Raw genomic sequence first — 26,529 nt, 5'->3', positions numbered from 1 at the left:
TAAAAAAGAACATAGACTAAGAGAAAATGGGAAGGTTTACAGTCTAGAAATAGGTAATGCTTTGGTTTAAGACAAAATGGCCCAAGTACTGAACTCTTAATTTGGGAGAGAGCACAGGCATAAAAGCATGAATCAGGATATGTGACTACAAAAGTCTGCATTTTTTTTCTTTAACTCTTAAATACTCCTTTTAAGGGTACTTCAGTATCTGTCACATTACTGGAAGGTCAGACAAGAGCCCTGATTTAAAACAGCAGGCTGTGTACTTTTGTGTCTTCAGGGACACGACAGACAGGAGGCCTAAGTGGGGGTGATTTATTGGTGGGGAACTCCTCACTCCCCTTAGAAGTGCTGAGCAGACTGCAGAGGAGACCCTCTGTGCTGACCCACAGGGGACCCTCTCTAGTTTCTTCTGAGTTTCCAATGCCAGACCCCGAGGCACAGGAGGCGTGGGTTGTGGCTGGCCTGAGTTCTCTAGGTTGACCCTGCGCCCACTCTCCTGGGGAGCAAGAGGCGAGAACCCTTGCCCAGAGTCCCGTTCCAGCCAGATTAAGGCAGCAGCGACACTACCTTTGTTTAATGTAAAGGCACTCCAGTGTGTGGGTGAGCAGGCCGTGCAGGCTGGCCCCGGCAAGTTTGTGTCGCCAGAAGCATGGCTGTGCAGTGAGAGGAGGCTGAATGGATGAGCCACACTGTGCCACGCCATCAGCACCCAGAAATGCTGGCCACAGTCACTTGGGCGTAGAGTCCGAGTCCCTGGGATCTGTCACATTAGGGAGAGGGGTCCTTGGTTTGGAATGAATTCCTTTTGAAGGGCAGCATGCATGTTTTTGTCTGTAGTTTTCTTAGCTCCTCATCTTGGGCGCTTGCGTTTTCTGTTCACTTCTTCTGTTTCTCGTCCTTTTCTCTTTCTTCTCTTTTAAACGCACCCAGTAGTAAAGCTGCATCCTCTCCACTCTGGCGTCCCTTCTCACTGTGGTGCCACTGATGGCCTGGCGGGGGCGAGCCTCGTCCCTGCATCCGGGCTGGCCAGCGGGCCAGGCTCCCAGACATGGGCAGAGGCCAAAGGATGGAGGCTGGGGCATGTGGGCACTGACCTGTGCACCTTGGGGTCCCTGATATGTGCCACTCACATTGCTGGCAGTTTTTGATAAGCAAGCATAATATAGTTTTAACAAGATGCAGAATGGCCTACTTCCCTGTTAGTTGCCCACAGTGTGATTTTGTATAGTCTTAGTCATTTTACCTACTCTTTGATAGACATTCAGATCCTTTCAAGTTTGTCATTACCATAACACTAGTAATGACACTCCCATTTTTTTCCTGCACTTACCATATCATACCTGGAACAGAAAAGGGAGCTAAGGATGGGTTCCCACGGGTATTGATAAAAGTCGGTGAGAAATTTGGGGAAATTATGTAAATGAATTGTTGTACCCACTGTAAGAGTTGGGTGGGAAAACAAAGAGTTTGTTAGAACAGACTCTAGCCAGGGTGAGGCTTTAGCTGCAAAACCTCGGGTGAGGTCTGTGAATCTGGGTGGGCTTCCAGAAGCCTCGGTCTGCAGCCCATGTTGAAAGATAGAAGGGGTGGCGGATGGTCCGGAGGAGAGCGTAGCGTAAGCGCCTGATGGGCAGGAGCCACCCACGAGGATCGCAGTCGGAGCTGTGAGCTGCTGCTGGGAAGTGCTCTCCAACGTTGTCTGCACAGAATCTCCAGAAAGCTGTTAAGATACAGAGCAGTGCCGTTGCACCCCAAGACTCAGGCTGGCTAGCTCTAGTCCGGGGGTCTAGAATCTTCATCTCGAGCAAGTTCCCAAGTGTTGGGTCTTGGGTGTTGGTGCTGCAGATCTGGGGACCGTGTCTGGTGTGGAGCCTGATTTTTGTCTGTCTCCTCATGCACACTCTGGAGAAGGCTCTCCTCATCCTCCTCCCCTCCAGCCGGCTTCTCCTCTTGCCCCATCAAGCTGGCATTAGAAGCACCCAGAGACAGGGGCCAGGCTGCCTCTATCTGTGTGAAGGTCTCGTGGCTGCCTGTACATAGATGACCAGATGGCGGCCCTCGTTCACAGGGGCTCTGGTTGTACAAGCAGCTGAAAATATCACTCAGCTGTAAATACTAACAAGCAATAAATCACTCTGCAGGGTGAGGAAGCGCCAGCCCAGATGTATGCAGTAGAGCTCTTAAGTTGAAAAGATACCAGGTTAGCAGTCTATGTAATTCAACTCAGCGCCCTTTAGCTTCCAGGTTGTGGAATGTTTCTCTGGAATTTCAGAGCCTACCCTGCCCCGCAGGAGGCCTTCTTGGCTATTCTCAGACCCTTCTTCCTCCCACTGCCTAGATTCCATTCAAACATGTGTGGAATTTTGAAATTTTAGGTAAGTTTAAGTTTCGTTGAGCCTGTTGTTTCGAAGGTATCACGTTTATCGAATTGCATTTGCACAAGTGATCCAGGATCCCATCTGAAATATAAACCCATTTTGGAGGACTCTCCACTCCTCTGGAAGCACACTGGACAGCCTGAGGTCAGCAGCAACAGTCTGGGAATGAGGGAGCCGGGCCGGACTGCACACAAAGAGCTGCAGAGCTTGGCTGATTCCAGACGGCTTGGAGAGGACCTTTGGAGATGAAGAGAGAGCAGATGGGGCGTGCTAGGGTGGCCTCGCTGTGCAGGTCTGTGGCACGAACACCCAGAGCCTTCCCAGGAGAGCAGCTGGCATTCCCACGCAACTGACACCCTACTGTGGGGCAGCGCCCGTGGTGGAGGGACACGCGCTGTTGTGGTCCACTGTCCCAACCGAACCCCAGCTGCTGCCTGACAGCCCACAACTTGTGGGAAGACAGCAGGTGGCAGGATTTCTCAGGACCAGCTCTACGCTATCCCTTCTTTTTTTTTTTTTTTGTATTTTAGGGAAGGATCTACAGGTTGTTTAGGGTCTCACTACTAGATTGGACTCTTAGTGATCTGCCTGTTTACAGCCTCCCAAGAGCTGGGATTACAGGTACGCAGCACTGTACCCAGTCTCAATCACTGTCTCAGCATGCCCTGGGGGTGAGGCCGGCACGGTAGGACAGGCCTGGGGATCGAACCCCTGGCCCCTACACCTGCTTGCAGGCACTTTAATCCAATGAGCTATTTGGCTGGCCCTTTCATCCCTTCTTCTTAGTGCATCTCGTTCCTTGCTTATTTCAGGGCCCATCGTAATTCTCCCTTGAGGCTCACTTCTGTATCATGTCCTTAGGACAATGAACATCAATTCTGTCCTTTGGATGTGTCTCACAGTTAATTTTTCAGTGTGCTTTTCTAAGAAACAAGTCATCATAGCTGTAGATCAGTGAGATTTCCACACTACTAACTAGAGGTCGATTCTTAATTTCTGCCCCCACTTTTTTTCTCAACAACATTTTCTAATTTTGTGCTTTGAAACATAGTACGGTTTAACACGTGTTGAAAGGGCTGAACACATGAATTTAAATCATCAGATAAGCATCTCATAAAAATCAGGACTGCTTCTCAAGAGGCAACTGCTTTTAACTCCTTTAACTTTTCTTTGATATTTGTCTTCATGTTCCCCTAAAAAGTGCTCATAGAACCATTTCTAACTTTCTTAGTCAGAGGGAGGGCTGGCCAAGTAGCTTAGCAGATTAAAGTGCCTGCAAGCAGGCGCAGGGCCTGGTGTTCAATCCCCTGGGTGTGCTGAGACAGCGATTGAGTCTGGGCATGGTGGCGCATGCCTGTAGTCCCAGCTCCTGGGAGGCTGTGAACAGGAGAAACACTACGAGTCCAATCTAGTAGTGAGACCCTGAACACCCTGTAGACCCTTCCCTAATACACAGAAAAAAATAAATAAATAAATCTCTTAGTCAGAGACATCTTTTCCACCCTCTGTGTTAGCACTTTCTCTCCTGCTGTCCCCCCTTCCCTAGGATGTTTCTCCTTCCCTCACATCATCACTTTTCATTAAAGTATTATTCATTGTATGCATAATTAGGACAACTGCCTAAGTACTGCTTTCGACTGGATCAGCTCACAATGCCTGCAGTTTCCTTCTGCATACCTTCTCCTGGAAATTAAGAGTGGCCTCTTTTTTCTTTTCCATTGGCCTAATTGGTTTTTACTAAAGTCACCCCTAAGTACTGAAATGGTGAAGCACAAGTAAATTCCAGCCACCTTTTCTCTCATCTTTCCTTCTTCCTTCCTCTGCCCCTCTCCCGTGACCCTGAAGCTCCTGCTCCTGTACTGCAGCCACCTGAGTTTCAGTTCCTGGGAATTCCCCTTCATCCTCTCCGCTTTGTTAGATGCCTGGTTTCCAGCCTCTCACATTTTCTCTTTTCTGGTTTATTGCTCCCACTAACTTCCCAAGAAAGGGAAGTCATCTTTTGCATCTGAAAGTATTTATTCTATTTCACATTTGATTAATACTTTTGGCAAGTGCAAACTTCTGGGTGACATGGGCTTTGTTCAGAATTCTGAAAATATTGTTCTGTTGTCTTCTCACCTCTCTATGCAAGAAGTGACGTGATGTTCTAATTCCTGATCTTTTATGTGCCTTTTTTTTTTAAGCTCTTGGCAAATTCTGCATTTTGAAAATTTTATGATGATTTGCCCTGGGATCAAGTTCCTCTTCTATTTTATCTATTCATTTATTTTTGCTAACAATACTGAATTGGGCCCTTTTAAAACTGGAGAGCCCTGTCTCTCAGTTCTATGAAAATGTCTTGTTTTATTTCCTTGATTATTTTCTTTCTCTATTTTTTTCCCCTCTTGATGGAATTTCCGTTACCCAGATGATGGGAGGGCTGAGCTGGTCCTCACTTTCCTTACCTTTCCCTGCTCCTGGGCCTCGCTTTAATTTCTCAGGCATTTCCTCAAGTTTATCTTCTACCCTTTCTTGTTATTTTTTTTTTTTTTCAGTTTTTATACTCAAGGGGTTTTAAAAAATATTTCTGAGCAATCCCTTCTTTAGAGGTTAGAATTGTTTTAAGAATCGAATATGTTCTCTCTCTGAAGACATTGTTTATGGGTTTTCATGTTTATTTTCATTTTTCTTCAGATCCTCCCATGGTTTGTCTCCTTTGCATGCCTTTCGCAGTTTATTTGTTGTCCCTGATGTTAGGAGCTTTTTTTTTTTTTAAGATCCTGGAGATTCCTGGCTCCTGACCCTGCCCTAGAGTGGGAGGCGGATGCAGTAGAGCCCCCACTGGCCTGTGCTTAGGTCAGAGGTCGCCCCTGTCCTTCGCCCCTGGGGTTGTTCCTTCAGACCGGTTCCCTAGTCCAGAACCATCATCCTGCCTTGGGTGGGGGCCTGGGCTGCAAGTGCCTGGCAGCTAAGTGGGGGAGGAGACTGTCACCCTCTGCTTGCCCTACTGCGTTGGGTGGGGTGGGGTGCCTGCCGCTGCGCCTCCTGAGCTCAGAATCCTGTGTCTGCAACCTCTCTAGTCCTTGTTCTTTGCCACATAGCCTGTTCTTCTATCTATATTTGTTTAATAGCCCTAAAAGTTTCTGTGTCTGTGTCTCTCCCTGTGCTCCCTGGCTGCCCCACTCCGTCTGTGGGGTCTCCCTGCTCTTGCAGGAGGGAGCTACAGCTGTGACCCGGTCTTGCTCCTAAGCCCTCTCTTCAGAGTCCCAATGATGCAGCTCTCCAGAGCATCAGGATGGAGCATCTTTTGATGCAGAATTAGTATATACTGTGGACCTTCCTAAGATTTGGTCATTTACTCTAGTAATGTCCCGTACAGCAAAAGAAAATCCCATAGATGCATGGCATTTGTTTGTGGTATCTCTTTAGCCTCCTGAACAATTTCTTGTTGGTTTGGGTTGCCATTTTTGAAGGGAGTATGTCAGCCGTTTTATAAGCTGTCTCTTGACTTGGGTTAAGCTGATTCTTTTGGCTGATTAGATGTAAAATTATGCATTTTAGACAAGAATATCACAAAAGCAGAGTAGAAGACACATGATGTCAATTTGTCCCATCATTGGCAGCAATAATGCAGATCATAGGTTTTTCCAGTGTCAAGTTACTATTTTTTTTCTTTTATTATGTGTCTTGTGGGAGCATACTTTGAAGCCATGTAAATATCTTGTTACTCTTTCAGGCAGGCCTTACTGCCTAGCATCGGTAAGGTCCGGGGGCTTGGGCCTGATCCCCAGCACCACAAAAACAGAACAACAGAAGGAAGCCCGATACCCTTCAAGCCCTCGCCCACTCGTTGTAGCGTTCCTTGGCGGTCCCTGCCTGCGTCAGGTGTTAGAATGATTGCCTGGCACGACCTCCTTCTCCTCTACTCTCCGCGTTTGAGAGTAAGTTTTCTTCTGGAACCTGAAGATTATGTGTTGAATTAGTTTGGGATGTTTTTCAGTGCTTCTGTGAACTTCACATGTATGTGGTTCTCGTTGGTCTTTCCCTCTGGAAGACTGTTCAAGTGCCTTTTCATTCTCCGTACTTTCGTCTCCCAGTTTTGCTTAGTCCTCAGGCTCCCCAGGTCCCGCCTCTCCCTACTGCCTGCTGTATAAGTTTCTACGTCTATTTTCCCATTGTCCTTCCCTGTGATTAATATGTTTTAACCCATCCACAGTGATTTGAGATTCAGTGGTGGTTTGTGTAGGTTCTGTTTCATCATTTTTCAAATCTGCTTGCCAGGCTATCCCCCTACCCCCTGTATCTTTTTTTTTTTTTTTATGTTTTTAATTCCTTCTTTTATATCTGTACTGATACGAGATGTTCACTTTGTATGCACTGGCTGCGCAGCCTTCTGCATTCCCTGCGGGCCTGGCGCTGCCCTCTGCTCCTGCCTGTTGCTTTTGGAGCACTCTTTCCCGGTAGGTTTTATAATCTTAGAGCATGAGTTCATCCTCTCAGAGGCTTTCCGTGAGAGTAATGGCAGCGTGGCATGAGGGGATATTTCCTAGAGTTATTTGTTTGTTCTTGGTATTTTGCTTGTTGCAGGCATTCCAGAGGCCCCACAGAGACACATCACTTTCCACCATTAGTTCTTTGCTCAGCCTTTCTGTAGGCCACAGATAGAGCCTATTTAGACCCAACCCTCCACCAGGGTGAGCCTCTCCCAGGCTCCCAAGGGGGCAGCTCCTGACCTCATCACCGGGACAGGCTGGGGATGGCATTTCCTTTTCTCCAGAAAGAGGACTGAGCTGTGTTCCTCTGTGTACTGGAGCAGCCTTCCCGGGGCCCGCTTCCCCCACTGCGTGGCCCACAAGGCTGTGTGTGCAGGTGTCGCTTCCTCCTCTCTCACTCCCGGGGCCCAAAGTTAGGGCCCTTCCCACCAGCAGCGCCAGAACCAGGGCCCTGCATCCCCAGCAATAGCAGTGAGCGCCCTGCTCTGCCCTGGGCCCGCCCACTAGCGGTTTTCTCTCCATATTTGGTCCCTTGGGACTCACCTTTTCCTGTGCCCTCAGCCGTGAACTTAAAAGGATTTTCATCCTGTGTTTTTGTGTTTTATAGCGAGAGCATTTTGAAGAGGATGACTCCGTCGGTCTTACCTTCCAAAATTTTGTCAACTGCTGATTAGTTGTTTGTTTTCTTGTTCTTTTTGCCTTTGTAGGTTTATGACTTTTTATTTTTCCAAGAAGAAGTGGGGATAAAACAGTAGAGAAAAACATAGGTCTCATTGGAATTCCATGGAAATTAAGAGTTAACAAGTGATTACATTGTAGAGGTTGGTTTTTCGACTACATTGACTTAAATGATGGTATTACAGTCTTTATCAGCTCAAAATGGTACCACAACTTTGGTTGTCTTGCTCAGACTGTGCTGGTGTCTTGTGCGTGGATGTCACAAGCTGTAATTTCATCCTTTCCAAAAGTTCCCATTTCCCAAGCCAGTGCAGTCTCTCCTGTGTCATCACCTACCTCTCGGGACACCAGTGGACCATTGACACACGTTCGTATGCCAGGGCCAGCGAACTAGCCACTCTTTCAAACTGCCAGTATTTCAAGCGTAGGATAACCAGATGAAATTGTGAGTCTATTTTACCTGTCACAAAAAGTAATGGTTTAAGCCCTTGTTAATATCCTTAGACATTTGGCCTTTGGATTATAGACCAGACCTGTTTGATTCAAGTCAGTATTTTTCATTGAGGCATTTCTTTCAGATGTTCTCAGTATACTTATGAAATAAAAGACCAAGGGGTAATGACTGCGTGTTTGAAGACCATGTTCTAAAAATAATCGCAATCTTTTGCACCGTCAGACAGCTGAACTGTTATTTTTAATATATCAAATTGTAAACCAATAAAATCAATGGTATGGTATCTTTGCCAGTATCTTAAGCAATCATACCATAGATATATTTAGTGAAATTTATTACTTGCAGACTGATAGAACTCATGAATTATTAAAAAGATCAACATATGGAGCCCTCTCTTTCCTCATTCCAAATTCTTTTAATATGGCTGTGTTGAGCCATTTCACTGGCTTCCATCCATCCCGCTGATGGATACCACGGCCAGATGAGGACTCTTATAAATGATCGCCTTCCTTTCCAAGCAAGAGGAGGATGAAATGTCAACTTTTTCCCCTACTACCTGAAAAGCAATCAGCAGCAACCCTTTCTGCTCTTCGTGACAGCAGTTTGGCATCAGAGAAGAAGGGTGGGCATTGGGCCAAATGTGAATTTCAGTGCTATATAAAGAAAAAATTGAAGTAGCTGAAACTCAGTTAATAACAGGAATTTTCAAGAGGCATTCACATGGGTTTAACCTGTGAGCCTTCAGTAAGCGAACTGCAGCACAGACGTTTCTGAGCGGCACGTTTTAATCCCTTCTTTCCTGGTGATGATCTGAGTTACTTGCAGTGATTTACCAACTCTCTGCAACATTTTGCTCATCTGGAGGGCTGGCTGGGTTTAGGGATGATGGTCATACTAACTCCAGAAGAATACTGTGACAGTTGGTGGCTGATTACTAATTGGCAACAAGAAAATTTTAGAATCAAACCTGAGTTCAGAGTTGTTTATTAACTTGACCTTGTATGGGTTTGTCTCTCTGAAATCTGTTATTTTGAGCTATAAAATAGGAATAATACTTACTTTAGAGGATTATTCTGAAAACTAAGGGCATAATTTAGGAGGAAGAATTTTATAAGTGGTGTACTGCTATCAGCAGTGAAGCGTTGATGGGAAGGCCACAGCACAGCTGTCCTTGGTCCTTTGGGTGCTGCCTCCCAGGCCTCCACGGATACCAGAAGCCATCAGTGCTCAGCTCCCCTGTGTAAGTGGCATCAAGGGAGGTGCGCATTCCAAAGTCCTCATGATCCCAGGCCCATCGTCATGAGGCTGTAATGTTTGAGGAGTGACGACAAGGAAGGGAGTCTGTCCGTCCTCAGTGCAGAGTTCTTCCCAGGTGCTTTTGACCCACAGTGGTAGGGCTTCAGGTGCTGAACCTGCACATGCAGGGAGCCGGCTGTGTAGTGCTTCAGCTTACAGAAGCATGAACTTGGACTTGGGCAAGACTCTGGTCTGGGAAAGTTCTGGGATTCCTTGGACTCAGAAAAGCCTGCTTGCATCTTTTCTGTCACCTGGCCCTTCCCACCCCAAATGTAGTTTTCTGTTGACTCCATTCTTACATGTGAAGGACACAGTTATTCAGCTTTCCTCCCAAGACGCACCTCCCTGTCATTTCACTTTTTTTCTTTTCTTTTTTTTTTTTTTTTTGGTGGAACCGGGGATTGAACTCAGACACTTGGGCTTGCCAGGCAAGTGCTTATTCTACTGAGCCATCTCCCGGCCCCTGTCACTTCACTTTTAAAAGAGAACGGAGATATGAAAAAGCCTAGGGATTCATACAATGTGAGAATTCTCGATGTGAGGATTTCATCTAGTGTAATGTAATGCCCAGTTTTCCTAGTAGTTTTCATCTTGCATACAAATGTGGCCCCCAAATTAAGTAGGAAACAGTGACACCTAATTTTAAATTGACAGTGTTAATATAAAATGACTCTATCCCTGGCTTTGTGGTGGTTAGATACGCTAAGTGCCCTTCCCAGCTGAAAAACTAAGCTACTGCATGAAGTACTAGAGATTAGTCTTAACCGGGTCATGGGCTGGCAGGCAAGAGAGGTCTGTGCTGAGAGCCTCGAAACAGAGTGGAGCTGCAGGACAGGAAGGATACACACGTCAGAGGATTTGTATGAAAACTTACAGGAATGAGTGGACACAGAAGCTGGTTTTGCCATGGCGCACTCTCCGATGAGCTTCCTTCCACCTGCTCCCTGTGTGGAGGAGGCAGGGGGCGCGGGCGGGGATGTCTCCTGAGACCTCTGCTTGTGTCTTCAGTGAAGGGTGTACAAGTGTGTGGGTTGGCCTGGTGCCGAGCTGCAGCCGCAAGCTGTCCCATGCGGGTTGTGCCAGTATGGTCCAGATAATCCTGAGAAGGGAATTCGGTGGACTGTGGCCCGCCCCGAGTTGCTAGGAAGGAGATGCAAACCTGTCTTAGGGAGCCCATCTTCAGTCCAGGGCTCAAATACTTCTTACAAATTAAATAAGGAAATGAGTAGCTCATAGAAAGCACAGAACCATAAAGAAGTGAGGCAGCATCAGTGCGAGAACCTGCAGGACAGGCCTCTGAGGACTTTGATCATCGGGCGAGCGTGTTAGAGTCAAGGCAGTTGCTCAGAGTGTAGCCCAGAAGACAAGGATGGAAAATATGAAGAAGTATATGAAGCGAAGTGGAAAAATGGAGCAGTGAGGGAAGGAGACGAGAAAGAGTTCTTTGGGAAAGCATAATAGCTGACAATTTTCCAGAATCGTTGAATGACACCAGGCCTTAGGCCCTGGAAGACCAACAAACCACAAGCAGGATAAGTAGAAATAGCATACCGCTAGGTAATGAAACAGCAGTACCTCAGAGAAAATCTTACAAGCATCCAGAGAGGAAATGTAGAGAAGGTGGTAGAAGTGCTTCGCCTGCTTTTCTGACCCAAGCTCACACTCACGGCCCAGTGTTTTCAGCTGTTGGAGCATCAGAGTCCCTGGTACTTTAGTCCATCCAAATGTAGTCAGACGCCTCCCAACTCTACGATCTAGAAAACCCCTGTATGCACAGATTCATGGAAACAGGCAGCAGGAGTCCAAGTAGATGCTTGTTGTCTCTCTTAGTGGGGTCTGCAGCCCTAAGGGGACTTCAGGCCTTTGATTTTGTTCATCTACTATAAGCCAGTTTCATATGTAATCAGAGAGATTGGGCCTCTAGCATTAAAAACACCTAGTTATTATTTGAGAGTAAACTGAATTAAGTACATGTGGCAACAGGTAGGCTTCGGACTTGTCCCCACCACATTTCTCTCTTGAGCTAAGTCAGATGCTGTCTGAAGATGCCCTCGGCTCTGTAATCCTCCAGTTTCCTGGTCAGCACAGCCTGGGTCGATGGGGCCGTAAAGGTTTAATGGTGAAGGCAGCGTGGGCTGCATTACTGATCGCCCCTTTCAGATCTCCCATTGACCGTGAACATGAATATCATCTCACCATTTTGGATAAGGGACACCACCCTTCCGCATGTTAGTAATATGATGCTAATGCTTAACCCTGTTGTTGCTTTGTCTGCTTCAAAGGCCTTGGCCTGTGCCCACTGATAGGAGTCTCTTTGAACCTAGAGGGGAACTGAAAGGGTTAACGCCTTCTGGTCTTGCCCTTTGACCACTTCAGGATGGGAGGCATGATGAAATACTTTTCAGAGTCTTCAGTGGAAACACATCATGCATAATTGGAGCAAAAAAGAATAAATCAAAGCTTTTTTCCCCTTTTAGTCTGGTAATTCATAATTGAAACCATATTGAGGTAAGGGTTGATAACTTCAAAACAACCAAGAAAACTGCCCTTTCGATCAAGGTAGGAATAGGTAGGGCTGCTCATTACTAGCACTCAAAGCTTCTGGGTAGCAGGCCTGTCCTCCTTTCTTCCTTTCTCCACCGACTCCTCGCTTTCCTGCTCAGGCAAACCGCCTTCATTTAAATCAGATGTGGGTGGACTCGAATGTCTGCTGAAGTCTCTTACTTTCACATGACATTATCCACGGTGACACAGAAGGGCTCTGACACAGTGAGGAAGAGCGATTGCATTTTGAGTCATCCTGCATTCCAGCTTGGTTTCTGGTGGGTGGATTAGGTCACAAGAGGGCTGCCGTCGGTCACAGAACGTGGTTATCCTCCCTCTTGCTTTCACAGTCCCCAAGCAGCTCCACGAGGATGCTGTAGAAAGGCCAGCAGAGGCCACTTGCTCATCAGCTGCCTGGGTTTGGGTGGCGGAACCTGGCCCACAGTGGCTGTGGCTAAGCTGCAGTGGGGCACTCATGACCTTGCAGCTGTAAAAATGCAAACCAGAATTGCAGAGGGGCCTGAAGCTTCCCTCGCGTAGGAAGAGCCACGGGCACAACTGGTCGCCCAGGTTCAAATCTCTAGAAGGAAGCCCTTGGAGGACTGGCCGCTGACTCTCAGGTTGCTGTCTCTCCCAAGGCCTTCTTTCCCGGGCCTCAGCTCTTGTGCTCCCCAAGAGCCCATACACTGGGGCTTTTCAGGGTCCACCACAAGGGGACTCATGTTCACCACCAGGGTGCACCGGGAGGCATGAGACCTGACAGCTGTCGTGGTGATCACGGATTTCTTTGTGTTACTGCAGTGTAGCAATACAGGATTTCTTATTGGAATTTCCATAACGAATATACATGGTAGGAGTGAGAAGGAGGGCCAGGCCTGAGGGCAGGCAAGAGGCGAACACCCTTTTGGCCAAATGCCAGCTTTGTTGGAATGACAGTGATGCTCACGTCTTGTTCCGGAGGCAGTGTCCCCTCCCACCTCTGACAGCGGTTTCAGGAGTCCATTTGGGAACTGCATTGACACCAGGATTCCAGGGGTGGCCAGGATGGCCTAGCCCTGCTTGGTTCCCAGGCCTCTGCTGCTGGACACTGGCTTCGTGCCCTGTCACTATGGCAGAGACTTAATGAGGGAGCGGGGTTAATTGCCAGCATTGTTTGCCTTGGAGCCTTGAGTAAATTATGGAGGTTTAAATTCTCCTGATTTCCTGCAGAAAGTGGGGTCAAGAGGTCCCAGACTGTAGACTCTCTACGGCCAGCCAGCAGGGGGTCAGCCCTGAAGGGCATTTCAGAGGTGTCTAAATGCCATTTCTGAAATGCCCGTCTCTGGTGGTTTTTTCTCTGGGGGTTGGTTTGTTGACCTTACACCAGTGAAGGGGAGGGTCTAAACGTGTGCACCCCAATTACAGCTGCCTCGCTCCATCCCGTAGTGCAGCTCCGCAGGCAAATGGGATTGCATCGGAGGAGGAGAAGGGCAGTGGACGTGGCAGCCTCCTTGAAGAGCAGAGTTTCCTGCTCATGCCCTTTAGAAGTAGAACATAAAAGTGACTGCGTTAGCTTATCAGTTAAACAGTATTCAGGGATAGAAAGTTTTTGCCAGGTGAGGCTCTTTGTGCCTGTGAACTCTCCACCCTTCCTCACCAGGGTGGCCCTGTAGGGTCTTTCATTGTTACTCTGTGTGTCTGGGGTTCTCCGGCAGGCCCTCATCTTCCTGTCCTCGGAAGGGGAAGGGGACGGAGGTGACTGTGCCAACCTCGGTGCCCTCCTCCTCTGGGAGGTCCCCGTGCCTGCTTGCGCTACCTGTTATTTGCATTGTAATTTGTCTTTCACCTCGCTGTTTGCCCCCACCAGATTAGGTGCATTTTGAAGGAATGGAGTGTGTTTACCTTTGCAGTTTTAGCCCTATTCCAGGCATAGGGTTTGTGATTGGGAAATGCAGACTAAATGAAATAACTCTAGCAGGAACAGTTGGAGAAGGGGTTAGACCAGGGTTCAGCAGGTGAGAAAAATGCAAGTTGGGAGGAACAGGAAGTGCTTAGTGTTTGCTTTGAACACTAAGGACATCATGCGCTGAGCCCTCTGCTAGATGTTTCTGCACATAGTCATCTTTGACCGTCCTAATGCAATGAGCTAGGAACTGTCGTAGTCCTATTTTACAGATGACGAAACTGACAAATAGTAAGTGGCAAGGCCCAGATTCCAGGCCTTGGTTAAAGTCCCCGTAAGGTCTTACATTTCGCCACTGTGCCTGGCACAGCCTGAGTGCCACAGAACTGAACTGGCTAAGTTGAAACCTCTTCCGGACCTCCTTGCTCATCTGCGTGTCCACCACCTGCTTGTGTCTGGAGATTGGTGACAGACAGGGTGTGTCCTGAGTCATTTGACCTTTAACTTAACTGCATTTTCAGCAAGTTTGTTTGGGTTTGTTTTTCTTCTTAAGCAGCACTAAGCTCTGTACTTGGTGCTGGGCGTTATGGCTTCTGTTGTCATGGGGTTTTGGGTCAGGTAAAATACAATGCCTAGGAAGGAAAAGGAAAAATTGCATGCGCAGAGCTGGTTCCTCACACAAGATGAGCTACCAGCAGCCATCTGTCCAGTGCCTGTGGATGCCAGGTGTGCTGTGGGCGTGGCCTCACTGGTGCTCAGTAACGCTGCTAGAAAGGTAGTGGTAGCAGGACTTTATAGATACAGAACCCAGGTTGCAAGAGAGACGAAGTGCTTCTCCCGGGTCACATGGCTGGATGCTGAGTGAAGGAGCCTGGCCTCAGAGTAAGGACTTTGGATGCCCAAAGGAACTGCACACACATGACTCCACTTTCGAGCCCAGCAGTGTGTCCCACTGGAAAGAACCAAGCTTGATTCTCACGAGGACCTGTGCGATAGCTCACCTGTCGCCTGTGTGTCCTCTCTGAATCTGCACTGGTGGGAAACCCTGGCCATGCTCAGTTCTCATGCCACCCCTCCCCATGCCGCCTTCGCTGGCTCAAGCCCAGTTGGGATGGGGTGGGCATTGTGGAAGAGGGGGCGCCAAGAAAGTGACCGTCCGCTTCCCAGCCTGTCATTCCTTCCTGTCCTCCCCTCTGACCGTCCACTTCCCATGTGGAGCTGGCACGTGGAATGGGCCCGGATCTGTCCTTATGCCCGGGTCTTGGCTCCTGCTTCTTGGTGGCACCTTGGCATTACCATAGGTTCCTTTCAGGGCACCTCAGTTCAGACTCCAGGCATCCGAGCTGTGCATGTCTCCAGCAGCCTCCCAGTGTCACCAAGACTTGCAGCTGTGTCTGTGGTCTCACTTCTCCCCAAGAACAAACCTCATTTTGTTGGAGTTTAATAGTTTTTCCTTCTGCGTTAAGGGTGTATTTACCTTTTTAAATTTATGTGCTGCTCTTGTCTCGGCAGTATACGTTTGGTGCATTTCTCTTCCATGTGCGCTTGCTGAAATCATAGCCTTTGAATGGGTTCTTACTTTTTGGCTCACATGTGATACATGTGATGAAGAATTTCGGGGTGTTCATCTCAGAGAAGAGCTAGAGGTAGTGAGCACTGGAGTTCTCCACACTTCACTGGTGGAGCCTACGAAAGGGCGTTTGCCATGGACTTCACTGAGTCTGTAGGAGAGCACTGAGAGGCCAGGAACGGCAAGTGTGGATTCTGGAACCAGGCTGGTGGGCCTGAATCCTAGTTCTACCACTTACAAGCCGTAGAGCCTTGAACACCATGCATAGGTTCTGATCTTACAGTTCTGTCACCTCTAAAACAAAAATAATGACCAGACCTGTCTTGGGGCTTGTGGTACGTCTTCATGGAGACACTAATGAAAGCACAGTGCCTGGCTCTTAGTAATGCTTGGTAAATCTGAGCCATTTCAGTATCACACGTTAAATCATTTAACAGCATTGAGAAATCTTTTCCACTTAAAATGGTGCCTCTTTTCCACTTAAAATGGTGTTTTTCAAGTGGGCTGTAAGGAGTGTAGTGTCTTGAGCAGTTGTGGAGTGGGTTGGAGGTGATAATGGGGGATACGCCGGGACCTCGCCCTTGCAGGTTGTGACATCAGCAAGGGGCCTGCTTAGTGACTTCACTTTCCACAAACATCAGGAAGAGATGAAGAGCAAAACTTGAGGGAGAAAACTCAGAATTCTTCTCAGAAATGTAACCAGATGCTAGGGTACAAATAATAAAATCTGGCACCTTCCTGAGACCACAGCTGAGAGTCAGAGTGCGGTGTCGCAGAAACAGAAGCCAGCACTGTGGAAACGTACAAGCTTTCCTGTTAGGTCTTCTGCGCATGAGAACTCTGCGGGGGGCCCTTTTGGCTCTAGCATCTGATGAGTTAGGACTTGAGGGTGCACTTTGGGCTCCCTGGGCTCGTGCTTCACGTGTTCTCCATGTGTTTCCTCCCCACCTGCCGCCTCTGGTAGGTACCTGTGGTCACATACATGGCGATGAGTGTCCATCAGTGATGGGACGCAATTGAGAGAGGGCCTGGGGGATGGAGCGTAAAAGGCTGGAGGGACACGTAAGGCAGCCAGAATCCTGCAGCAGAAGTCCTAGCCCAGGTCCGGTGAGTGTGTGGAGAGCTTCCTGCTACCCTGCGCCGGTGGGACCAGTCCCAGCCCAGGCGCAGTGTGGGCCGGACCCTCTCCCACCCCCTCGGGCCGCCCCCCACCACTCCGCAGAATCCTGCAGCAGAGATTCTTCTGTGTTCTTCCCCTTAGCAGAGATGGGTTCAATCCTATCTTTAAACATGCTAACTTACCTGTGTGCGTTTTTAGTACCAGTGCCACTCAGTTGTACACTTATAAATGGTTAAGGTGGGAAATTTTTTAAAAACAATGCTGTATCACAAAACTGTCATGTTCTTTAAATGAATGATTGTGATATATGAATTATATCTTAATAAAGTTATTAAAGGTATCAGAACATTATATAATCTTTTCCTGTCATCAGTACAAACATACTTGTCTACGTTGCTACACTTAAATAGTTAACATTTGTCATGGTAGGAAAGAGACTGAAGTTCATTATTCTTTTTTTTTTAAAGGCAGACAGCATTTTATTTTATTTTATTTTATTTTACTTTACTTTACTTTATTTATTTTATTTTATTTTATTTTATTTTATTTTATTATTTTTGCCGAACCGGGGATTGAACTCAGGCCCTTGCACTTGCCAGGGAAGCGCTTATTCCATTGAGCCATCTCCCCGGCCCCTCATTATTCTTTAAACTTTATTTTGAACAGATCTCAAGCATACAGAGAAGTTTTGAGAATTGTACAAGGAACTCCATTCAGGCGCATTGCATAGATTCGCACATTGGGAGGATTTCCTTTTTGCCCTGTGTGTAAGGGTGCTGACTTTTGATATGATAGTAGATTCTGCTTCAGTCTTTCATTTTGCTGTCTTATTTTTGTCTCTCTTCTTTTTTATGTTCACTGTACTGGCTATTTACTGGTCCTTTGTGAATTGAAAGTTCATGGCCGTGAATCTTCTGTACTGAGAACAGGTTTAACTACTTCGATAGAATCTTTCTATCCAGGTTTTGTATGTACTTTTTCTGGAATCTCCTATTAAATGGATATTGGACATCCTGGATTTCTTCTTCTTCTTTTTTTAAATCTGTTTTGTTTGCCACTGTGGAATATTTTATCATCTTAGAGTCCCATCCTTTAAAAAAAAAAAAAAAAAACTATACACAATCATATTTTTAACGTCTAAAAGATCTTTTTGACCTTTGACAAATGACAGATCATTTTATGTAAAAATATTATTATTCTTGTTTCACAAATGAAAATGTCATCTCCCTAAGGATGTAGTTTATTGTCTGAATCTCCTCCTGCCTCTTCTGCTGCCTATTTCTTCGGAATTCCTCTTCTCTTTGTGCCTTGGTTTCTGCTGCTTCTACTGAAGATGCTCTTGAAATGTCTGTGGTTGCAGAATCTGTTCATGATTAATGGGAAGGCACTTGAAGCTGGTCACAGGTTCTTTGTATGAGGCCGCTTGTTGCCCGGAGGGTGTCCGTGGAGGCGGGTGCTGCCAGGTTGGCCACATGGCCACCAGCAGCTTGGGAACTGGCAGGGAACGAGGCTGTGGGCTCCTCATTCAGCATGAAGATCCTGAGCGTGGGAGGATCCTGGTCGCGGTAACCGTGCTGAGACACGGTGTGCACGTCCCTGGGACTTGCGTGATGGGCCTGCGCACACTGGTCACCTGAGGGGCCGCTGCATGTGCTCCCAAGCTGCTCACTGTCGGGTGGGCAGAACACGTTGCCCGTTTTCCACATCAGGGGGTTTAATGGGAAGAGGCAGGCGCATCTTGGCCGTTGATATTTGCCATGTGTTAAGGGATTTGGGGGACATTGATTAAGGAAGCATTTTCCCAACTGATGAAAAGAAAACTCAGTCATGGCCATCAAGCCCTACCGGGAGGCTAAGCAACACATTGCACAGCATGCGGGTTTGCATGTTAAGTAATGTTCAGTAAAAATAAAATGAAAACACAAGACATTTTTAGCCTGTTTGCCCTCTGCTATGCCAGAGTCCCTGTGTCTGAAACTTCTGCTTCCTCGGGGAATAAATATCCCTTCTCTCCAGTAGCAGTAGTATTTTTCTGCACCACTAACTGCTCCTGATACAGATTCATAAGCAGGCTGTGCTCCGGTGCCACCCCTCTTACCTGGCCAGGCCTGCTGCGTTTGGCCCCCCTCTTCCATGAGGTGCCCGCCGGCTACACCCCACAGGCCCTGTCCACCCAGCCACACGCCTGCTCTGTGGCCCCCTGAGGCTCTTTCCTTCTGTCACCGGTTCCTGTGTCTTCTCCGTCTCTGTGCCCTGGAGTTACTTTTTTATGTTCGTCAGCCACCCTTACAGTGGTTAGGAAGGGAGCAGAGGTAAGTGCTTAGGCTTAGTCTCAAGTTTAACCTTACATCTCTTCTCGGCTGTGGAAGTCCTCAGCTCTGTTTGTAATGGTGTCAGAACCAGCTCCCTAAAGGGAGTCTGTGCAGATGTTGAGGCGAGGGGCACTGGGAACAGCTGCTCAGCTCTCAGCTTGGCTGTAGCCAAGTGCACAGGTGCTGCTGGGCTCCGCTCTGCACCGCGCTGACCTGGCCCTCTGTCCTTCTGCAGCAGTGGAGCAGCGTGAGCAACCCGCTCTTCCTCCCGCTCATCCCCCCTCAGTCACAAGGCTTCACCGCCATCGTCCTCACCTATGACCGAGTGGAGAGCCTCTTCCGGGTCATCACCGAGGTGTCCAAGGTGCCCAGTCTGTCCAAGCTGCTAGTCGTCTGGAATAATCAGAATAAAAACCCTCCGGAAGGTAAGCAGAGTGTGGGAAGGCTGCATGCAGGGTGCCTGGCGTGGACCGGCGTGCGGCTCCCCTCTGGCCACGTGACTTGGCATGGCCACCTTCATCTTTGGCATCTTCTGTTAGAGATGAATCCTCCTGCTGAGTCAGCCACAGTGTGTTCCTGAGCAGCCTGGGGCCAGCTCTGTCATCGCATCCCTGCTTGAGGGTGGCCCACTTAGCTCCTGGCTCTGGCATCCTCTGCAGCCACAAGTGTCTGAGGACTTAGCAGTCAGGAGGATCAAAGGCTCCCAGCCTTGGGAAAGCAGGGCTCAGCTTCCCTCAACCATCGGCTGATCTGTTTACATGAAAACTCAGTTTAAAAGGCATTAGTTTTGTCCTTCCTTATCTCTGTGCTGATACTGTGCTCTCCTTTAAGAGGAAGGAAAAAAAAAATCCCTAAAAAGGGTAGTCTCGCTTTTGGCTGGGAAAGGAGAGTCAGTCCTCAAGGGATCTCCTCCGGGCTGCCACTGGTCCCTCCCGAATTGTCCTGTCCCCTGCCTAGGCCACCCCTGCAAGTAGCTGGCTGGAGGCTAGGGTTGAGGACTATTTGATTAATTGGATTTGTTTTTAATGCAGGACCCATCGAGTATGTTCCACCTGCATTTAGCTTCTCATTCAGCCTGTCTATTACTGACCCTAATCCCAAAGACTTCAAAGCTCCTGCCATTTATAGCCTATTAAAGCCAGGAAGTTTCTGATGGATTAGAGCGAGGAATGAGTTTGAAGTTTGTAATGTGCGCCACCGTCACCGATAAGGCCTAGTTTATTGCCTGACAGTAGTATCTGCTTTTTATGGCTGGTGCTTTTAATTGCTTATGGGAAGCCAGGGTAGTCAGCCAGCAGACTCCCAGTAGTGGCCCTCTCCTCAAGGCCAGGGGAGCCCCACATTTCTGACTCCTAGGCAAACCAGAATTTGCTTGAGACAAGTTTTCAGTGCCTTGTGAGACATCACAAAAGCTCCTTCAGAGATCTTTGTGCTCTGAGAGCAGTTGTGTATTTTTCCCTTGGGTTTAGGGAGCTGCGCTTGGCATGAACAAAATGGCTGCGTCATCCACAAGTGCTACGTTATGCTCTGAAGCACAGCTTGTTTATCTTAAGAGTTTTCCATGCCAATGCTTCTCCTTCCCTGCACACTGCATCAGGACCAGTTTTCAGGATTTTTATTCCACTTGCTTGGTTTTAATAAAGGAGAAGGAAAGAGGCAGGGAGTAGGGCAAGTCTTGGTGTCACAGGAGTAAGGGGGGAGACTGCCGGGTAGGCCAAGGTGCCAGACAGAGCAGGCAGTCGAGAGGGGCCCTGCCACCCCGTGGCCCATGCACAGCAGTCGCCTTGCCCTGGCAAAGTGAGTTCTCTTCCTTCCTGCCTAATTCGTTCCTTCCCTTGCAGTGCATTTTAAGAAGGAAGGCCGTGCGCAGCCTTGTGGGTCTGGGACACCGCCCTGTGTGCAGCAACTCACATTCATTAAAGGCAGCCATCATTCGCCCCTGTGGGCGGTGGAAAGGCAGTGGGCAGGTCTGTACGGATGCCATGGGGATGCAGACGCCCGCACTGGGTAGACCCACATTGGGCACACTCACTGGCCTGTCGCTCAGGACCCCATAACGTACACAAGCATCATTCCTGAGTCAAAACTGCAACTGAAAAGCTGGGCATGGAGGCACACACTTGTAATCTCAGCACTTGGGAAGCTGAGGCAGGAGGATTACTGAGACTTTGAGGCCAGCCTGGGCTACATAATGAGTTTAAGCCCAGCCTGAAGTACCTAACAAGACCTTGTCTCAAAAAAAAAAAAAAAAAAATACAAAACCCTAAAAAAATGTGAAGGAGCTTGGTTAGGCACTTGAAACATACAGTGAACTATGTACTGACTGGGGCAGATGAGAACAGAGAAGGCTTTCTCTTCCATCTGGTCAGGCATCTGCCCTAACATAACTAAAGGCGGCAGCACCAACCCAGGGTTGGGAGGTGGGTGACACACGTAACACTTGTGCATTTGAGACCCTGCTCAAATGCAGTGGTTCCCTTGTGTGACCAAGAGCTGGGTTTATTTTTCAAACACTGTGGCTCTAGGGAGGAAGGAGGGGCCTGAGCTGATGAGGCCCTCATTTTGACATGTGTTGTGATGGACTGGCTTCTTTTCGACGGTGGTTTTTAGGTCAGGGCCCTTGGCTCTGGTGAGGTGGCTGTTTGGGTAGAACATGAACCGTGTTTAATCTTCTGTGGGCTGTTTGTTTAGTTGGTAAACGGGGCTGTCAGCTCTGCTTCCCCAGCCAACGCATCTGATTCTTCATGCACAGCATTAGTAACATACATATTAAAAAAAAAAAAAAAAAAAAAATTGCCAGTCTCAGGCTTTGAAATATTAGAGGCAAAAGTGATGTTTTTCCCTTTCTCTACATTTACTAAAATAAACATTGTGGTTAACATGTCTGCTGCTGGGTGGGTTAGTGTGGGCAGCAATCTGCCTCCTCCCCTTTTATTTTATTTTTTTAATTTTCCAGCTCACCAAATGCTTTCTTCTTTCGGTTACGTTTATGTCTAAATTGCTGGGTTTGAAGTTTAAGCAAACACTTAGAGGAGGCAATAGGAACTTCCAGAGCTTGAAGAGCGCGTGTCACATTAGTTCTAAGCTCTGTCAATAAAACCCAGGCTGTTGCCGTCCCTCGCACAGCTCCTCCGCTTCCAGCGTGATGGGGATAGCAGTCATTTGCCCTTGCCCTGGCCTCATACGCCGTCCGTTTTAGATCCTTCAGCCTTTGGTTCCAACTGATTTCATTTTAAAATTTGAATCACGCCAGGGGCCTCCCAGCTGCCGGTTGTCATCGCCGGCTATGATGGGGATGCCCGAGTGGGCAGGTCAGGGGCGTCTGAGCGCAGCAGAGTGGGCAGCGTAGAGTGCCGGCAGCCGCTTCCCACTTAGCTGGATTCTGGGGCCCTGAGAGGCTGGAGTCACGAGGCCCAGGTCTGCGCTGCATCTGCAGCACCTGGGCCCCTGCAAGGCGGCCTGGCTGTTCACCCTGTGTGGTGCTGATGGTCATGTGCCGGGCACAGCGCCTCGGCGGGGTCACACAGAAGCTCCCTTGGCTCACATCCCCCTTGGGCCCAACATGGAGGACAGCATTCATCAGTACACTTAGAGAAGGAGGAGAAGAAAGACAAGGAGCCAGAAGAAGAGGAGGATGATCCTGGACACAAGAGTCTTTTCTCTTTTGAGCTGGATTAGAACTCATACTGTGAAGCAGTCAGGTCAGCTGGCTCAGCTGTTTGCTCTTCATAAATTCAGCGCATCTCTGGAAAATCCTAGTTTTCTTTCAGGTTAGTCTTTTTGTGACTAGAAGGTGATGTTTCTATTTCGCCTGCTGCAGAGTTCCAGGATGAGACCCAAGCTGTGAAGGTCGTGAGCTGGCCTGTTTAGAAGGTAAAGGGGAGGCAGAGACCCCCATCAGGCTTTGCGGCGGCCGGCTGGAGCAGAGCTTCGAGACTCCTGGCTTGGACACTTTCCCTCACTTCCCCATAGCCATCCGTCTAGACTGCTGCAGGCTCTCAGCAGGGGAGGGAGCTCAGAGGGCTCCGCAAGAGGCTGCGTGTGATGAGGACAACTCCGGTGGTTAAAACCTTTCCGTTCCCCATCCTAGGAACCAGACTGTCAAGTGCAAAAATTATCTCTAGTCCTCACAGCAAGCCTGCGAAGAAGCGGTTATTATCTTCACGTTAGAAAAATGAAGCTCATGAGTAATTTGTGTAAATCACAAGGTTGCAAGGGGCAGAAACAAACACAGGCCTCTGTGGATCCAAAGCCCACCCCCTTTGCCCACTGCCTTTATTTCAGTTATAACCATTTAGCGGTCAGAAAAATCATCCTGCTTTGTCACCGAATTCGAGTGTCCGTAGCCTGGGACCCTTGTCGGGGACTCAGAGAGACAGAAAAGTCAAGTTTATTCTTTTGAAATGCTAATGGAAGGAAAAATCTCTTGTTTTTCACATGTTTTTCTCTTTTACCTTATAGCCCCCTTTCCCCTCCACTGACTCAATCCCAGTTTCTTGACTGAACTTGACCAGAATTGGAATTTCCAACCAGGGTCCTCTTGGTGTGTCTCTGGCACCACTCCCCACCACACACACACACACACACACAGACAAGATGACAAAGCCTGGAGAAGGTGGTCCCTTCCCACACAGGCCATTTTCATGCAGAGGGGGACAGATCCGCGAACTGCTGATTGCTTCGAAGGAGGCCACTCTGGTGACTGAGACCTAACTTAGACCAGGGAAAGTCTTCATGTTTCTGATACAGCCATGACTCATCCTCCAGCTCATCCTGGAGGCCCAACCCCGCCCCCAGAGACATCACAGGAGCTCATGAGTCTTTGCGCGCATCGTCCCCAGGACCCTCTAGCTTCCTGTGGTGACAAGCGTGGCAGGCCCTGGGCATCAAGCACGCTGTCCATGCTCCCAAGAGGAAGTCTGGGATCCTGGTGATGTTGGGATGAGTCTCTGCTCAACCAAAGCAGCTGGCCTCTTTCTGGTCACAGCGTGGAAAATCAGTGGCATTAACGTGACAAAGCTCCACATTCTTTGGTTTTGTTCCTGTGTGGGATAGCCTCAGTTCCATGGTAGGATTGCGCTGATGATGTGAAAGTGGCCATGGAAGATGTGAGCTGGGGGCTTTTCACTGGGTTTCGGGGATGTGCCCTTCTGTCACCGCTCCTTAAGGTGTCTAAGGATCTTTTTGCCTTTGTAAATAGCACTGGGAAGGTACAGCTGACATTTAGTTTGTTTCGCTTTTTTGTTTTTTGAGATGAGTTTTCCCTCAGTAGCCCAGGCTGGCCTCGAACTCAAAACAATCCTCCTGCCTCAGCCTTCCAGGCATGCACCACCATCCCTGGCTTCAGCTGACATCAGTATGTGTCTGTGGTGTGCCAAGCACTATGGCGGTGGGGTCTGTTCGTTTTCCATGGCAGAAAATGACTGTCGGGTTCAAGGTCCCGTAGCTAGTGAGGTGGCCCGGGGTGCCCCAAGCTGTACTGCCCTATGCTGCTGCGTCTGGTGTCCTGGGCCCACAGAACCATCCTGTTTAGCCTCTCAGCTGATGTCAAATGGGACTCTGACTAAAGTTAGTACATTTCAAGTAAAAAGGCACATTGTGCTGCTGAAGGAATTTTATTACATCTTCAGACAGATTATTGCATCAGGAAATTCTTACCTAGTTTCTGTGGAACTTTCACCAGACATCAGTTACAGTCCTAACTCTGAGGGCCGTGGAGAAGAATTTCCTTTTCCTCCGAAAACCTTTCTAATATCCCTCATGTAGTAGGCAGGGTTTGATGAGAAGACAGAAACCATGCAGCACTTGGAACGGGGAAAATATAATATAAAGAAGTCATTAACCTAGAAGAATGTCTGCTAACAAGGAAGCAGAAGGCTGCTGATAGACTGCTGGAGTAAACTGAGGAGAACAACAGTACCCGCCAAGCCCCAGGCTCCCCAGCCTGAGATCCAGCCTCCGTTGGAGAGGCCAGGGCAGTGGCTCCCTGGATGCTGAAGCGTGAGGACCCAGCCACCCACTGGTGCCTACAGGCCCCAACAGGAAGCCCCCAGGTATCTCAGCTGATGTCAAATAGGAAAGCAGCCAGGGCTGCAGTGGAGCTCACCCCAGAGGTACCACTTCGATTTGCCAGAGGCTTCCTACAAGTACCACTGCTTGCTGGCCCACCAGAACCAGCAAGAAAAGCCCCCATCCCACAGCGGCCCTCCAGTGCCCTCTGCTGACAGAGCTGTCCACTGTGTGCCAGCTGACAGGGAGAGGGGTTGCAGGGCTGACCAGCTCTGGGCACAGCCAGGTAGCAGCCTAGAGTACCAACCCGGAAGCACTCTGTAGGGATCCTGGATTTTGGCCTGCGCTGTCCCCAAAGCCCCCTCCAAACTGTTCCTTGGCTTGGTTGGTTCGTCTTAGACTGTGGCGCCCGGATATGTACATGCAGCCTTGCAGCAGCTCTCAAAGCGTGATGTGGCACCCAGGAGTTCCTGAGCTCCTTCCAGGGGGCCTGGAGAGGTTGAAGTCGTTTGCTTAGTGATGCTGAGGCATAAGCCTCATGCCCTTGTAAGGGCCAGAGTGCATGTGGTTGGAGGCCAAAACGTCAGTGTCTGAGCTAGGAAACATACTCTTGTGTAGGGAAGTTTCTTCAGGTATGATTCTGAGCACGCTATTCATGGGTCTCCTGGGAAAGCAGCTGGAGCTCAGTGCAGCCCACCAGGAGCGCCCCCAGGGTGTGACTTCAGCTACTTTTGGACTCTGAGTTTTTAAGGGCATGAAGGGATTCTGAGAACAAAAGTTCTGAGGACCCATGGTCCAGTAGGTAGGGCTATCACCCCCTTCATTTTAGGTACTATACTTATTCATGTTTTACAAGGGTCTGGGAACCATAGTTAAGTGACAGGGATTTTCTTTCTCGAAGCAAGGAAGAATACAGGTGATTAGAGAAGAAAATTACTGAACCTTCATGATTTTATCCCAGACTTAGAGAAATAGAATGGGTTTTTTTAGGCCTCACTCAATGGTGCAAGTCACGTTTGGCCTTGATCACCAACAGACTTAGGTTCCAGTACTAGTCTTGTCATTTATTAGCTGCGTCTCCTTGAACCAGTTACTCACTTCTGTGGGCCACATAAATACTGCTTGATCTGTAAATTCTGCCCCACAGGGTTGTTGGGAAGATTGAATGACACCATATCTGTAAAGGGCCTGCGTGGAGTAACACAGTTCCCCTCCTTAGCCTGTTGTTCTTCGGAGAATTAGCCTTGCTTCTATCTGGTGGCGAATGCAGAACTCAAGCCTCCAGTTTCGCCACTGTGTGCCTTGCATTCATTCAGAGGTACTTACAGATGTGGGATGAGTGAACGAAACCAGAGTTAACTTATTAGCAGTTCAAAGGCAGTGGCAGGAAGGGTGGCTTAGGGCCCTGCCCTCTCCCAGATGCAGTTCAAATTGACCATTATTGTTTTGGGCTGTCTGCCACAGGTGAATATAAAATTGTGACTGAATGCATTATGAGGTCATATCATATATATTCATACCTCGGATATTCTATCCACATCAGTAGGACTGCCTTGTCCCCTTAGACTTTCCCTCCGTCTTGGTTCTCCTTTGTGGCCTCAAGACTCACAAGAACGAGATCTTCCCGTGTTTCATGATGGACATTTTGAAATCAGTGTGCGTGGCTTTCCTGGTCACGCCTGACAAATGTTACATGCAGAACAAGAACACTGAAGTCGGGCTGGAGAGATGGCTCAGTGGTCTAAAGCACCTACTTAGAACAAGCTTGGCAAAGCATCAGGGACCGCAGTTCGATCCCCCAGCACCACATG

General features: G+C 48.5%; 1 protein-coding gene across 2 annotated transcripts in view; it reads left to right on the top strand.

Annotated features, from left to right (window-relative positions):
• Ext2 (exostosin glycosyltransferase 2) overlaps positions 1-26,529 on the top strand; it is a 139,948-nt gene that overhangs the window by 73,674 nt on the left and 39,745 nt on the right. Inside the window, exon 9 of one of the 2 annotated variants that reach the window (XM_004627024.2) lies at positions 18,945-19,134. The exons of the other annotated variant lie outside the window; for it this stretch is intronic. Coding sequence (XP_004627081.1) covers positions 18,945-19,134 — 190 coding nt within the window. The remainder of the gene's footprint in view (positions 1-18,944; positions 19,135-26,529) is intronic. 2 annotated transcript variants of the gene reach the window in all.

The sequence above is a fragment of the Octodon degus genome, unplaced genomic scaffold (assembly GCF_000260255.1).
Source record: "Octodon degus isolate 3935 unplaced genomic scaffold, OctDeg1.0 scaffold00018, whole genome shotgun sequence".
Classification (NCBI taxonomy): domain Eukaryota; kingdom Metazoa; phylum Chordata; class Mammalia; order Rodentia; family Octodontidae; genus Octodon; species Octodon degus.
Note: the sequence above shows the minus strand (reverse complement) of the source record. Positions and strands in the feature narration are given on the sequence as shown.